Genomic DNA, 17086 nt, shown 5'->3' on the forward strand with positions numbered 1-17086 from the left:
AATGAGGACAAGGCCTCAAAATTGAGGAGGCCTTTTCAACCCCAGAACAGACATCCAGTCAACACTTCCATTAGTCACGCAAAAGTTAAAATCACCATGCATGAGCATCTTGACCCCAGCTGATGTTGAGCATACATATACCAATGTTTTGGTCCTGGATGAAGTAGAGTGAATATTAGAGTTCACAATATCAGTAAACGTTTAGGGACCAGATGAGATTTGAGTGTCTGCGTCAATGAAGTTTTGGCAGCAGATGAGGTTGGCTGTGTTTGTGTTGTTCCACCTAAGGTGAGCGTTTCGGCATTAATAAGGTTGAGTCTACATCAGGGTTTATTATAGCTTGAAAACTCCTGCCTCACTTTCTCTTCTTTAAGACTCTTAGATGCTCCTTCTTAACCTAGTACGATAAAAATGATAAACAAAATCAGGTAAATGAGATCCATGAACTGGCTTTAAATCTGTAATAGCCGTCAGCCACCGTAGATCTATTTTACATCCAGAAATGTAGGCGCTATTTCAGTTCAGTCTATAGGCTTTTTTCTTAATGGAATTGGTGGGATGAATAAAGTTGCTTCAGGCTCTTATCACATTTCACACAGCTCCAATGAGCAATCCAGCTCTGACATGCTCCCAATTTGCAGCCCGGAGTTACTGGAGCAAAAGCATCCCATCATTCAAACCCAATCCACTGCTACAACCTGTTCCAATCCTGCAAATTGATTCCTCTTCACATTGTCAGCACAGAAGTGGTTTCAAATGCTACTTAGAATTCACACTTCTCAATGTGCTGAGCCTTGCTCCCTGGCAGGCAATGCCTCCTGTTACTTAAGACATTATTAGCATCCACTTATTAAACTTTTGGGCAAGGAAGCGGAACTATTAAGATGTTCGCTTCTCACGGATGTTACCTCCAGAGCCCTTGGCGCTCTGAGCTGTCAGTTTAAATTCCAAACTGCTTGATGGGGAGTAGTGGTGTGTAGAAAACTGTGACAGCAGGTTAAATAACTTTCGAGTATCACAGGCATTAATATCCTAGATCTCTGATGTGCTGCACACAATGTAATTGCTCCTTATCTAACGTACCTCATCCATTGTGCTGTTATAGTATTTAATTTGTATATGGATAGATAATACTCAACATCTGTATATGATATACAGTTACTAATCATTGAATAAATGTGACCTTCCATGACCATCAAAATTCACTATCTTTCCATGATTTACTTCCTCTGAAAATTTTTAATTAACTCTTGTGCAGTCCCACTGGTGCCTAGTTGGTAGATCATTCTTCGCAGTACACTGGATGTCAGCAGGTATTTTAAGATGGGGGTCATGAAACAATGCCTACATACATGTATTTTTCAGCAGAGGCCATTGGACAGCAACCTGTGGGCTTCTGAACCCCACAGTCAGGCTGAAATGCCACTTAAAAAAATCGCACTGTGAGAAGCAGTCATTTATTGCGATTTTCCCTGGGGTGACCCATTAATGGCCAGTGGGTTGGCTCACCGTCCAATTAATGGCCAGTGGGTTGGCTCACCGTCCAATTAATGGCCAGTGGGTTGGCTCACCATCCAATTAATGGCCAGTGGGTTGGCTCACCGTCCAATTAATGGCCAGTGGGTTGGCTCACCATCCAATTAATGGCCAGTGGGTTGGCTTGCCATCCAATTAATGGCCAGTGGGTTGGCTCACCGTCCAATTAATGGCCAGTGGGTTGGCTCACCGTCCAATTAATGGCCAGTGGGTTGGCTCACCGTCCAATTAATGGCCAGTGGGTTGGCTCACCATCCAATTAATGGCCAGTGGGTTGGCTCACCGTCCAATTAATGGCCAGTGGGTTGGCTCACCGTCCAATTAATGGCCAGTGGGTTGGCTCACCGTCCAATTACGGACAGTGGGAGGGCTCTTGAAGCTGGAGGGCCAATCAGAGGACTTCCAGCTTCAAAGCAGCAGCAGATGCAATGGAAAGTAAGTGAGGGAGAGAGAACTTCAAAATGGCGGTGCCCTCTCGCTAACCTTTTTAAATTTAAACTAAAAATTGGATTTAGCAGCTAGGCCGCCACAGTGAATGGGAGCCCCCTCTACAGGGTGGCCTGCACCCAGACAGGCGAGGCCCTGTAGGCAGCTAAATTGGCCCTTGTTGCCTGCAGGAACCTGGAGGGAGACTGGGATTTTCCAGTCTGTTACCGGGGCTCAATATGCCTTTGATCACTTGGATTGGCTGCTACCCAGGTGACTCAGCTGCCCGTTCTGCCACCCAATTCCAACCTCTGCAAAAAAGGTGGGATGGAACCAAGGAAACATCATGCAGGCTGGCGGTGTTGCCCACCCACCTCCAATCCTGGACCCGGCAGGGCCTAAAAATCAAGCCATTGGATTGGAAATATTAGCTGCCTTTTCCTCTTCTTTAGCCTCAAGATATTGGGTGACATTTTTACTCACTGAAAACCTATTCACCTTTACAACATTAAAATTGGGCCCATTGGGCCTGAAATGCCAGTTGGACTTAAATGGTCAACACAGGAGGGGCTGGAATTTGTGCCAGAATTTGGTTCTGCCAGGATGTGTTGCTTTGAATTCTGTCATTTCTTCATTGCAAATGTTTCTACGAGGAAGTTTCTGGGCCAGATTTTAGTTTCCAAATGGGGGCGGGAATCAAGTTTGCAAAATGCTGAAAATAGTTTTTTTAGGCAGGAAAAACAATTTTCCTCTGACCTCCTGATCCTGTGCCATTTTCATCTGGCCTATTTGCAAGCCGGGAAGGCTTTGGGTAGAAAACGCATATGCACCTCTTCTTCAGTTGGGGTCGCCATTGTGAGGAACACAGGAAAATTGCATGTCCTTCCACACACTATGTTCATGTACTGGTGCAGGTTTTGGAAGCCTTAAAAAATGGACCTCCTTGGAGAGATCATGACCACTGGGGGGGAAACCTGTTGAGGATTTGGGAACATTCTGATAGGTAAGTGTAAAATGTTTTGACACTTTCAAATGTCACTGTTGGATGCTGTATTGTAATGTAAAGGTGTTTTTAATACAGTGATTAATCATAGGGCTCTATCCTGCAAAGGTAAGTTGACCATTAAATTGACCAGCATTGTATAAGTGTTGACATGCATTACAGTACATTTTCCATGGAGAAAGTGTCATAATGCATTCTAAACTGTAGAAAAATGTGCTGGGAAGCTTTCTTGTCATGTTTGCTACTGTAATTTGCTGTTGAAAGTTTAAGGAAATCTAACCACCTGCCCCCCTCCATTCATTGACAGACAATCTGCTTTGTAATAGAATTGTGGCACCATCTGTTCTTTCAGTTTCAGAGTTTTGGAGCCGCAAGCTAATGTTTTGACAACTGTGGTCATTATAAATGTTTGGCTGAGTTCCAAAATCTATAATGTCTTGAGCTCAGCAGGTACTCCAAAATCTGGTAATGTCTTGAGCTCAGCAGGTATTGACATAGCTGCTCAGGGGAATGATTGACAGTTTTTAGAGGTTGTAATAACATAATCTGCCTTTGATGTGGTCTCTGACTACATGGTTGTTTGTTTGCACAACATAATGACCACTTACATGATTGAGCTTTTTTTTCTATAGGAGTACGTTTTCTTTTCTTTGCAGTATCAATGACAAATGTTTGAATGAGAGTTTTATTAGATTTTTCCAGGTTTAATTGTTTTACACCTGCGTTTAAAGAATTTACATTGCTATTGTTTGGTTCCTGAGGACTGTGTGTAGTTCATAATGGGCGAGTGACTCTGGGGAAATATATGGAGGGCTTCAAGTGGGCATGGGGTGGTGTGGGAGATTTGAGGAGGTATGGGACTCTGAGGAGGCATGGAGGGGGCATTGGGTTTGGGCGGGTGGGTGAGTAGGGGGTGAAATTCAGGGGGCATATGAACAGTATTGGGAGTGGAGCTGCCGGATGGCCTTCTAACCCACGTTCCTCCTGCACTCCATCGCGGCAAACAGCACCACAAACCCAAACCCTGCAGGAGAAAACAAAAATCCCGGGCAAAGTCAGTCATGAGTTGTGTGTGTTTTGGAAGTCGGGTCCCAACCTGCATTTCGCACACCCCTTACAAAAATCCGGCCCTCTAGCTCCAAGTATGTGAATGCCTGCCGATAATAAACGTCCCTGGTAAGGTTTTCCTGAATGTAAACCTTACTCATCCTAACCTAAAAATTCAATTTCAGCCTTCACCTTGCTCGCAGAATTGTTCTCTCGATCTTCTGCCCGAAATAAAACATCTAACGAGTCAATTTAATTGAAGGTCAGATCAAGCAAGTTAGGCTGTCAGGACAATTATCCCATCATCAATGTATTCCTTTAGGCTCTACTGGGAGTGCAAATGAGTTGACAAGATGAACTCTCATGGTCAAGTTATGCTGCAGTCTTTGTATTGATGAATGTAGCTTTTTGTTATGAATACAAATACTACAGTCTAGCTGGGGAGTGATCTGACAGTGCATTGGATTTTGTCAAGCAATTAAAGATCTTTGCTTTCGCGTCCACTATTCAATGTTAGCCAAGAGTCAAATACATGCAATGGCTTTTTGCCACTATTGAAGAAATATGGTGGTGGACATACCATAGTTTTCCCCACACAGATAGGACAAGGTGTTCCATAAGAGAGCATTGTGATGTCATAGGTATAGAGAGAGGGATCTACAGTGTCTGAAGCTCCAAACTGTGGTAGAAATGTGCAACTGCAGATATGACTATGCATCACAGAATGACACTCCCCAAATAAAAAATGCCACAACATACATGGCAAATTTAACGTATTACTAGTTAATCTATCCTGATGTTGCACATGACAAGTGAAGGTCAATCATAGTCTTTAAGGAAAGCTGGGTTAATTGCTTAAATGGTGGGGATAACAGAGCCAGGTGCACAAATGTAATTTAGTTTCCGTTTTAAATTAGATAATCTGTCCTTATTTTATATTTCCATCTAAAATTCCTAGGTCCACATTTAAAATGGGAATTGCTTATGTAGGATTGTCATGCTGAATTTACACCCTGCTATCAGTCATGGTGTGGCAGTGCCTTAAATGGGTTAAGGGTGGGGGGCTGGTAATTACAGCAGGACAAGTGTATTTAAGACCGAGATAGATGGGTTCTTGATTGGTAAGGGGATCAAAGGTTACGGGGAGAAAGCGGGAGAATGGGGTTGAGAAACTTATCAGCCATGATTGAATGGTGGCGTGGACTCGATGGGCCGAATGGCCTAATTTCTGCTCCTTTGTCTTATGGTCTTATGGACAAGTTGATTGTTTCCATTATGAATATGAATATAGGAATTGATAGTCCAGAAAGATGGCAGCGTACAAACTGATATAAGATGTTTAATATTGAAAGAAAAGAAAAACTTGCATTTATGTAGCACGTTCCTTGGCCTCCAGACGTCTCAAAGTGCTTCACAATCAATGAAGTGCTTTTTTGCAGTGTGGTCACTTTCATAATGTGGGAAATGCAGTGGACAATTTGCACACAGCAAACTCTCACAAACAGCTCTAGAGACATAGGATGATCTTGGAGTAGCAGATTATTTTGGCAGAGTGTGAGATCCATTAGCACTTGGGGTGATCAAACCAGACCTGGCTAAACCTGTCTGCCAGATAGTCTCTCAAGTTTGCACCCCTAGTGGGAGCAAAGATTAATGCAATACCATGGCGCGACCAGGATTGGACAGAAGTCTTTGCTCAGGATGAGGGTGTCAAAGGTAGAAGTGAGCAAATGGTTGAGCAAATTGGCAGTAAAAGCACGGAAGGTCAAAAGCTATGTAATCGGGAGTTAGAAAGTGACTTGTGGAAGACCTTTCCAGGGTTGAATGAAGAAGGAAATGAGGTTGGAAGGTAGGGAGGTGTGGGTAATAAGGCCTGGATGGAAATGGCTGAAGATGATTATGTCATCTACTTTTTGCTTAGTCAATAAGGACTGCTCTCTAAATCAATGGCCGGGATTTTCCATGCCCGCTGTCATTGGGCGTGAGTGGACAATATGGCGAGAAGGCCAAAAATTGGTTTCATAACGTTGTGAAACCAATTTGCGATCATCCACTCATCCCATCGATGGTGGGCCGTGTTCCCCGCCACTGGGTGTCAGCAACCTCATTGTAATACATCAGCATTTTATTCTAAGGCCAGGCTGCTGGACTCATCCCCCCCTGCATTGGATCGTCTGCCCACGTTGGCAGGAAAACACGCCAATGTGTTTCACAATAGCATATATAAGGCTTGCACTTTGGCGGGCTGCACTTTGCCCAGGACTTCAAGGTTTGTTTTCCCACCTTGCTTCAGCCAACACTTGCAGCCATCAGCGCCAGGCTTCACAGACAGCACCACATCACTTTTAGAGGGGCTCACGGGCAGGTCTCTACCTGCCAGACCAGCCGTTTATGGGTGGCTTTTCAATGGCTGCAGGGCTAGGGTTTGCTTAGGGAAGGGCGAGAGGTGGCCTCAGGCTGCAGGATGAGGGTTGTACTGCGGAGAGAGGGGATCCCAGGGTGTCTTTGGGGGAACATGTTGATCTGTGCAAGTGGCCTCGAGATGGTGAGGGCTGAGGAGGCAGTCTCCAGAGGAGATGAGGCCAGATGGAGATGTGAGAGTATGTGTGTGAGAATGGGGTGGTGGGGGGTAATGTCCCTTGAGCTGGCAGTGAGTGAGATGCCAGTAAATGTGTGATGGGCTTGAGTGTGTGAGTTTAGAGTGATGAGATGGTTGCCATACCCTGGCAGCACGGATGTGATCATTCATCCTCTATCTGCATTGGATGGCCAACCTCTTCTGTGCGACACTGGCACTGATCACCACTGCCATCGCCTACCAAGCGGGAGTGGTAATATTGCTGCCACTCCTGCAGCCAGAGCAGGGGTAGAGGACATCATAGCGGGCCTCCATGGTGTCGAAAAGGCACTCGAAGGCTGCAGTCTTCTTGCTTTTCAGGACCATGTCTTCTCTGCAGCAGTCCTGGGCTGGAAGCACTGAGCGCGGCTGTACTTTAAACATGCCGCCTGGCGTGATGAAGCGGCGAAGTGATGGCATGGCAGACGAATCAGAGCCATACCCACCATGGAAACGCCGTGTATCCTGGTGATGCATAATTAATGCGGCGGGTTTGGGACAGTATGGCGTGAAAAGCCGCCATTGCGGCCGGCGGGTAGAGCGTTGCTTTTCCCATCCGCTTACCCACTACTGCGTGCAAATTTGGGACAATTCCGCTCGCTAGCAAAGCTTTACTCTGCACGTGACTCAGGAGGAGGTGCTAATCTCTGGGCCATGCGGATGTCAGGAGTCTGTAAACACATCAATAACAATTTTTTTTTACTGAGGGATGATTTGTTTTGTGCAGTTAGTTAATTGGATTGATTTTTACAACTGCTCAGCTTTCAAGGTCAGCGTGTAAACAGTTATTCCAAAGCAAGCTGTCAGTGGAGTTCCTGCCAGTTTGAAGTCTCAACAACGCCAAGGGGAAAGTGTGTTACAGGTGTGTTCCGAAGTTCAGCACTTTGGAATGTATCATGTACACCGAGTGGCCTTGGCAGAATGACAGAGATCTCTCATCAAAGGTGGCGGGTTGACAGCCCTGTGTGATCAGAGTACAAAGTGAGCTCTCCAGACACCTGCCCACACCCTTAGGATGTTTTAATTCCCTACTCCTTTACCTCAATTTTGGCTGAGCTGAAGTAACAGATTGCTCATCTCCAGGAGTCTCTTGGAATAGCCAAGTTACATTATTAAAAGCTAGTGGGGGCTAATGGAAAACTGTTATTCTTATCTTCAGCTCATTTTATCAATATTTGAGTTCTTTTGCCAATCGAAATCAATCTTTTAAGTCTAAATAAATTCTATTGAACAAAAATGGCTTTTTGAGAAACTGTGTTTTATTGGGTTCACCCAGCTGAGGGATGCGGAGATGTTAAGAGTGCTGAGTTTTATAGTGCTCTTGTAGATTCTTGCTGTTGAATGCTCAAACACTTTTAATCTACAATCTTGGCAGGGCTTTCTGCTTCTGTAATCCTTTGCCATGATTTACCAACATTTACCTTAATGCCTTGGGCTGGTGAGAGCAGAAGCATTAAAAAGAACTTCAGTTTCTGTCTCTTCTCATTGAAAGATTTCCACCCATTCAGACTGGATGAGAATTTAAACCCAGATTCCAGGGGTGAGAGGTCATTGTGGTACACCCCTATTCCATACAGGTGGATGTAAAAGCTCCCATGACACTATTTGGAAGAAGAGCAGGGCACTTAGCCCTGGTTTCCTGGGTAAAATATATCCCTCAACCAACATCGCAAAAAAAAAAGACTATCTGGTCATTACCACATTTCTGTTTGTTGGGAGCTTGCTGTGTGTAAATTGCTGCTGCTTTTCCTACATCACACCAGCGACTACACTTCAAAAGAATTTCATTGGCTGTAAAGTGCTCTGAGGTGACTGGAGGCCTTGAAAGATGTTATGTAAATGCAAGTTCTTCCTTCCTTTCACTAGAAGCTGACCATTTCGTTTTGAATCCTTGCGCTGTAGAATGTGCCAATTTACATTGTTAATCTTCTCATTTGCGACAAAAAGGAAGCAACTGCAGTTTTTGTGCTCAGTCTATTTATTTTGATGGGGATAGGAATGAGAGGGTTGTCCTATGAAGAGAGATTAAACAGAATAGACCTAAATTCTCTTCCATTTAGAAGAGTGAAAGGTAATCTCCTTGAAACATGTAAAGTTCCTAGAGGACGTGACAGGGTAGATGCTGCGAGGTTGTTTCCCTTGGCTAGAGAGCCTAGAATTAGGGGACTGAGGTGAGAAATTTCTTCACTTGGTGGAATTTGGATCTTTGGCGTTCTCTGCTTTCTGGAAATTCGGTCGTTCAAGACTGAGATCAATATATTTTTGGATGCTAAGGGAATTGGGGCATGTGGGGATGGGCGGGAAAATGCAGTTAAGATAGAAGATCAACCATGATCTTATTGGATGGCAGAGTAGCCTTGAGGGACCATGTGATCCTGTTTCTTATATCCTTATGATAGAGCGAGGAAGGAGAAACTGTTTCTGATGGCAGGAAGACCGGTAACCAGAGAACACAAGTTGAAGAAAAGTGGAGATACGGGGAGAATCTGTTTATGCGGTGAGTTGTTATAATCTGGAATGCACTGCCTGAAAGGGTCCTGGAAGAAGATTCAATACCAATTTTCAAAAGGAAATTAGATATATATTTGAAAAGGAAAGTTTGCATGGGTGTGAGAATGAGTGGGGGGACAGTGGCGGAGGAGTGGGGGAGGGTTGTATCAATTGAACACCTAGCTCTTTCAATGAGTTTATCCATTTAACGTAAACAAGTGAAGGATTAGTACATGAATATCCCTATGTCAGTCAATATTTTTAGCAGCATTCAGTAACAGAATGGGACACCCACTCACAACCCAACCAGGTCAGGCAAAGTCTGAGGCAAGTCTAAAATTATTCATTAGGCTGACACAAAAGGCCGTAATACAGAGGAATGGCAGAACTTTGAAAATCCATTGCCCTACAGGGATGGTAAGACTTTGATGCACACTCATTTTAAAAATTACTATTTTAAGGATAAGAACTCTGCTCATAGATTAGGGATAAGGGCTGTTACTTTGAAGAAAGTTTGAATCTCCTGTCAATGAGCTTAATTTGCCTTCATTACCATTGCCAAATGATGCTGGATCTACAAGGTCAGAAAACAAAATCACAGGATAAATATAGAACAGGGAACTCATCAATCTCGAGAAAAAACATTACTGTCCCCCACTGCATCATTTAATTGGATCTTGAGTGATGTTTTCTCCTCCACTCTCTACGCAAAACACCATTCTAAATGTCAATTCCTTTTCTGATGAAGAAAATTCCTGACCTTGACAACGAATTTTTACTGAATTAAAAATAGGGCCTTTCTTCTTCTGATTTTTATACAAGCTGGACTAGTCATAGGTTTCTTTAAACAACTTTTGTGGTCTTGTCTGTCACAGTGGCATAAAATATCTCTTGTTACGTCCTTAATTCCTTTTTCACCTGTTCAGCCTGCCTGTGTAATGTATCATGCCTGGCAGAGAGGAAAGTTCTGGAACAAATTATTATTACATAGGGCTGCCATCTCAGAGATCACATGATAAACATAGACAAGGATGGTTCTTAGCTTATAAGTTTAGGGAAACAAATCTAAGGGGATAATTTTCCCGAGAACATGCCGGCAGGAGGGAACTTTGCCTGTCAGCCACAAGGCTCAGCGAAACAAGAGCCCAAAAATCTCCATTCCCCTGCTGGTGAGTGGGGTTCCTGGCATGCAGAAAATGACTCCATTAGTCGTCCCAGGAACTGCATTGTGAACAACTCCATGGCATAGCTGCAGCTTAGAGAGTAGCTTTCCTGCCTCGGAGGTAGCAGGTTGTGCGTTCAAGTCCCACGACAGGGAGTTGAATGCAAAAACCTAGCACTGAGGGAATGGTGCACTGACAGAGATCCCATCTTTGAGCTGCACTTGTTAAACCGAGACCCCCATCTGCCCTTTCAGATTAACATAAAAGATCCCATGGAAAAGAGCAGGGGAGATATCCTTGATGTCCTGGTCAATGTTTGTCTCCCAATCAATATAACAGAAACAGTTTATCTGGTCATGGTCATATTGCTGTCTGTGGGAGTTTGCAGTGAGCAAATTGGCTGCTGTGTTTCCTACATCAGTGACTGTACTTCAAAAATACTTAATTGTCTACGAAGTGCTTTTGGGTGTCCTGAGGCCGTGAAAGGCTCTCTATAAATGCGAGTCTTTCTTTCACCTCCACTACACTACATGGGAGACCATTCTAAGTATCCTCTTTGACATCAGCCCTGACCTTTGCTAGGTTTAGCCTTGTTCTACCATTCTGGCCTACCTTGCAACAGTGCTTTTATACTGTCTAGTAACTGACATACCTCTTTAAGATCTAACTCTCCGTCATCTCCTATTAGGGATAAAGAACTCTACTTTTGTCAGTCTTTCTTTATTCCTCACTGTAAGGGTATAAATATTAAAATGCATCAGCCCTCTAAAAAGGTAAGGTGCAACGAGGAAACATTGCTGCCATGTGTTTTTAAGGTTTCTAAAATCCCGAATGTGGTCAAAATGATACTTTGGCAAAAACTTCTCAAAACCTCCACAGAGTAGATTGGATTGAACTTACCCCAGCTTGTAAACTCCCATTTCATTTCAACATAAAAGTCTTGTGCCTGTTGGAAACAAAAGAAAGGATTGAGGGTTATAGAGATATTAACAGAAATGCTGGCTTTATTTTTCAAAGGGTGGAGGGAAAGGAGATTACCTATCCTTGAAGAAATGTTTGAGTAAATGGTGAGAATGCAGGGGTCTATATTGAAATAATCATTCATAGATCCAGGGTAGAATAGCCTTGATGAGCTGAATGGCTTATTCTGGCTCTAGACTTCCTTGCATTTTCATGATTGCATTCAAAGCCTCTACTTTTCAGTCCCATCAATCTACCAATGTATTCAATCAACCATTTAATCAAAGGCCTCTTACTGTTGACTTCTGAGCTGTCTCTTTCTTCAGTATGGATGCGATTGGCATTGGTTTTCTTATGTTCTTGCACCAGCGTTCGAACATATGCTTTGCGAATGTGTGAATTTATTTTCAATTTTGTGTTTTATAAAAGAAAAGTTCACATTATTTACTTTCCTTTCGCTGTCTCCCCACAATAGTTACCTTCCCCAATATGAAGGAGAGTTTGGAGGAGGCCTGGTCCCAGACCATTGCCAGTGGCAGTTTGCACGTATAGGTTTGGAGGGTGAATGGCCCAGAGTAACCAGGCCTCTGATTTTCTCTTCAGTGTGGAGACGCACATGTAACTGCCAATGATGGCACAGCTAGGACCTCAAAGTATGAGTATTCAATGGTGTGAGCACATATCCTGCAGCACAGGCGGTGGTGGTGTAGTGGACTGATAACCCAGAGACCCAGGGTAGTACTCTGGTGACCCGAGTTTGAACCCCACCACAGCAGATGGTGGAATTTGAATTCAATAAAAAAATCTAGCACTTAAAAGAAGTCTAATGATGACCTTGAAACCACTGCTGATTGTTGTAAAAACCCATGAAATTCTGCCATCCTTACCTAGTCTGGCCTACATGTCACTCCAGCAGTGTGGTCGACTCTTAAAAAAATGCCCTCTGAAGGGCAATTAGGGATGGGCAATAAATGCTGGCTTAGCCAGCGATGCCCACATCCCATGAACGAATATTAAAAAAACATGCTATGTCACCATTCACCCAGGGAAGGCGGAACACAAAAAGAAACAAACTATAATTGCCTTTTCCCCCCAAAATTCAGCATGAGAAATTTCTACAACAAGCCTCACTGACAACAGAAATGTTCTGAGAATGCTGCTGCTTTACCTGACGGAGTTTTTCTAATAGGCATGGGATCCCTGACAGTCGTTTAATAGATCTTTGGTAATCGCGATATCGAAGGACAAGTTGCACCAGCTCCAGGTCCCCTGTACTTATAGCCTCCTGGAGACCTGTAAGTCGAAAAGGATGAGCTCATGGATGAAAAGACCAACAACTGCTGAATTCTGTCGGTGAAAGCAAGTGATTCATTTCCAAAGTACCTTCATAAAAATTTCATTCAGATTTTGATAGCTGTTTTAACAAAAAGTATTTGCCACAATTTACAGAAAGCTGCGTCTGTGGAAAATGACATGGCCCCCTGCCAAAACACTGCTGTAATTGTATCAATTGGTACATTGTTGAGACAAAATGGAAAAATTATCCTGAGATTCTACTGCACCCCCACCACTCATACACAGTGGAAAATCACAGGGGCGTTGCCCATGGATTTTCCAACCATTGATACAGCCCGAAACACCGTTGCAATATTTAGCTGCCAACCTGCTTTTTCCCTTTAAGATCACCACTCCGAATATTCCCGATGGGAAAGTGGCAAGTCGAAATAATTGAAGCTGCTTTTAACTTCTAGGGAGTCAATCACAGGGTGATTGTAATAGTTTTTACAGCTCTGGCTCCAGGTCAGTAAAACTGATTGTAAAATAAATGTCAGAGACCACATATAAAACTTAAATCCACATCCTATTATTTTGCAGGCATCTCATGTCGTCGACACTAATAGGTCTTAGATCTCATTCATGCCTTTTTTAAGGGCTCAGCTTTTCTGACACCCTCCTGGCTGGTCTCCCACAGTCTATCCTTTGTAAACTACAGGTCATGCCCATGTCTTAAATCCCATTCACCTATCACCTCACTGACCTACATTGGCTCTCAGTAAAGCAACGTCTTGATTTTAAAATTCTCAACCTTATTTACAAATCCCTCATTGGCCATTTCCTGCCTTTCCTCTGTAATGTCCTCCAGCACCACAACCTCTGGGATCTCTGTGTTCCTCTAATTCTAGCCTTTCGCGCATCCCTAATTTTAATCGCTCTCCCATTGTTGGCCATGCCTTCAGTTGCCTGGGCCCTAAGCTATGGAATTCCCTCTCTACACTTCTCCACCTATCTACCTCACTTTCCCCCTTTAAGACACTTCTTAAAACCTGCCTCTTTGACAAAGCTTTTGGTCATTTGACCTAATATTTCCTTTTCACTGCTGTTAAGTAAGCACAGGCTCAGGTAAATAGAAGTGTAATTTGTTGGAAAACTGTTATTTCGAATATCTGGTCAGTTTTCAGGCTGAAGTTCAGAAACCGATCATTTTGCATCTAACATGTGGTTCTCAGTGGCTTGCTCACAAAGTGAATCATTTGAAATGTAATACTTGGGAGTGTGACATCTGAACATATGTGATTGCAGATAGTGTGATTGATTTTTGTCTTCATGACCTGGTAGTAATTCGGTGCGGTGGTGTATTTTGTGTTGCTGGTTTTCTCTTTGTGCCTCATCCTCTCTTTCTGCCCCTTCCTTTTTTTTTCTATTTGTCATTCTTCACTTTTCTGTCTCTCTCTTTTTCCCATCTTCTCTCCTTTCTGAAGGGTGATGAGGGAGTGATGTGGCATGGTGGGGAAAGAAGCCACCAATGTCTGCAGGCCGCACTGAGGTGGAAGTTTGGTGTGGGGGGAGGGGAGGGGAAGCGGGGAGGGGGGATGGTCCTCAGTGGCTCCCTTCCTATCTCCTCCCTTAATCATATGCACCTTCCTTCAACCACTGACTCCTATTTTGGTCCCCACCCTTTTACTTACCTACTGCCTTCTCCCTTTCTACAATCCTCTCACTCCCATCACTGCTCCTACACTCTATCACTTTGAGCCACCTGCTTAACACCTGTATCCTTGGTCCATTCTCACTCACTTGGCTCTTGACTCTTTATCTGCCCTCTTCTACCCCCACATGCTCCCCAAAAGGTCAGAGATTAAAGGTCATCATCAGACCTAATCAAATGAATTACTGCCAGCTACCTATTTATCTATATCAAATCTGATTAAACCTTGCATGGTGGTACTTCTAGGTACATATTGAGTATTAGCATTTTTATGTCAGAAGATTTGTTCGAAATCATTTCACTTCAGTAGATGTTGGTTCTATAGGTCCCAGTGTAATCAGTGATAGGACTACAACACCGGAGCCCTGATTCTCCGTCCCCTACTCGTGACAGCGAGAGTTTCTTCCCACTGTTAGCACAGGATCGCAGCTCATATCCGCACTGAAAACCACATGCTTGATTCAGAACTCCAGCAGACAGATGTTAAGTGGTCCTCACTGTGTAAAAGTAAAGCAATGCTTGCAGTCCTGTCAACGTTTATTGCAAACACTGAACGTTATCGAACAAAACATTATTGGAATATCTACATATCTGGACCTTGAAATGTAAATGGTTTTTAGATTACAGGCACGATTGGATTTTTGAACATTACTATGAACGGCTGTGACAATGTGAGAGGTAATTACAACCCTGTAAGTTATAAGCAATTTAATGTGAGAAAAATAGCAGGAATGTCAAGCCTGCCATGCTTTCTTCATTTAGCTGCAAAAATCTGAAATTAAAGATCCACAAGTAATGAAGCTTTGGAATGTAAAATTAAGTTTGATTATAATTGATTTTGCAGCATAATAGAAAGTTGAAAAGTGTCCCTACATATAGAGTCAGGTCCTCCAGCACTTCCTACATTGCCTAAATATGATCACACATTATTGCACAGCCAATATCCAATTGATATATTAATGTCACCTCAGCTGTACTCACTCAACACTCAACTCTGCTGCAGAATTGTTGGGGGGGAGGAAGGTGGGGGTGGGGGTGGGGGTGGGGGTGGCGGAGCTGGTTGTAAAGGGAAGATGGCGGTGAAGTGGTAATGCTAATGGTTAATGCTCTGGGGAACATGGGTTCAAATCCCACCATGGCAGCTGGTGGAATTTAAATTCAATTAATTTTTAAAAATCTGAAATATAAAGCTAGTCTCACATCCCAACGACAGACATCATTAATTGTTGTAAAAACCCACCTGGTTCACTAATGTCCTTTAGAGAAGGAAATTTGCCATCCTTACCTGGTCTGGCTTACATGTGATTCCAGACCCACAGTAATGTGGTTGTCTCTTAGCTGCCCTTGAAATGGCTTAACAAGCCACTCAGTTCAAGAGCAATTTGGGATGGGAACCAAATGCTGGCCTTGCCAATGACACCCACAACCCATGAAAGAACAGAGAGAAAAAAAATAACGAGTTAGGTCAAAAGGTGACTTTGCTGTTATAATTTAACATAGCTTGCTTCATTAAAAAATGAGTTTCTTGTCAGTTTAAACCTTTAGCATTTCAATATTAGGTCATAAGAGGTGCAAGAATTGAGAACAAAGTAATATAACATAACCAGGCTTTGAAATGTTCCAGGCTGAATGCCCAGAGATGGAAAACAGGAATTATTTGACCCGGAGTTTGGTCTCCGTGACTTTAGAAAGTTGGGGATGAGAAACAGACAGGGTTATTCTTAATTGGAAAATAAAAGACTTCTAACGCTAGTTCCTATTGAAATCATTTAGATGTATAATGTGGCTGCTCTGCAACTGTTGCATATATTCTGTTTGTTTCACTGATTCTGTGAAAAGTAATGTAACCTGTTTCTGCATGAAAAGTTATTCAGTCATCAGATTTCATTTGATTTGCAATCTGTCTCCCAGTTTTATCTCCTAAAATGATGCTGTTGGAATTTCCAATATTCCTGGTAATGGCCTGACGTGGAATGCATACTCCATCACTGAACAGATCCTTTTAGCAGTAGGATAGCTATTGTTTGGGCACAATCTACCCAGAAATTATAAGCATTATCCTTCATCACAATGGTTTGCATAACTATAGTATATGCAAACAAAACAATTACACTGCTGGATGTGTTCTTTGAAGAATTGGATGTTGAGTGGGTTTGATTTGTCTCCTCTTTCCTGTGGGCTCGGCATGCCTGTGCATGAATCTATAGCACAACACCAGCCCATGATTTAGCACTAAGGGGACCTAAAGTGGTGCCAAGGGCACATGTAAGAAATCACACTGGTGTTGAAAGGGGCTTTCTTCTGAGAGTGATATTATGGCATGTTTTTGGGACAGTGATCGAGGCATTTCTTGCACTGGCAATCTTTACCAAGAGGCTGAATTTCTGTTGTATGTTTAGCAAAATCGTTAATGATTTCGAAAGGAAATTGGATAGGTAATTGAGGGAAATAAACTTGTGGGGCTACGATGGTAGAGGGGTTGGGTGGGGGTTGGCAGGGGAGGGTGGGGGGCTGAGTGGGCCTAGTGGATTGCTCCACAGAGAGCTGACATGGACTTGATGGGCTGAGTGGCCTTCCTCTGTGCTGTCATGACTCCGTGACTCTATAAGGAACAATTTTAGAAGCTTATCACAAATACTGCAGTAAAATTCCATGGGGTAAATCATGACTTTTGCGTGATCATGTAAGAATAGGCTGCCTACATCCCAACCTATTCATATTTCCATTGGCTTTACCTGTATCCATTAGCAACAACTGAACAGCTCTACAAATGCCTGTGGAAGCTATGACCTTAGCAAAGATTACAAACAGATGAAAATGAAAGGGGATGTAGTTTTCCGAATCCACCTTTTATTTTC

General features: G+C 43.2%; 1 protein-coding gene across 2 annotated transcripts in view; it reads right to left on the reverse strand.

Moving 5' to 3' along the window:
• The window catches only part of ankrd13b (ankyrin repeat domain 13B), a 352153-nt gene that overhangs the window by 82474 nt on the left and 252593 nt on the right, over positions 1-17086 (reverse strand). For both annotated transcript variants that reach the window (XM_078548006.1, XM_078548005.1), the window contains exons 3-4: positions 12411-12535; positions 11183-11228 (exon numbers count right to left, since the gene is read on the reverse strand). In XM_078548006.1, the coding sequence (XP_078404132.1) occupies positions 11183-11228; positions 12411-12535 (171 nt within the window). The remainder of the gene's footprint in view (positions 1-11182; positions 11229-12410; positions 12536-17086) is intronic.

The sequence above is a fragment of the Cetorhinus maximus genome, chromosome 9, assembly GCF_964194155.1.
Source record: "Cetorhinus maximus chromosome 9, sCetMax3.hap1.1, whole genome shotgun sequence".
In the NCBI taxonomy this organism is placed as follows: Eukaryota; Metazoa; Chordata; class Chondrichthyes; order Lamniformes; family Cetorhinidae; genus Cetorhinus; species Cetorhinus maximus.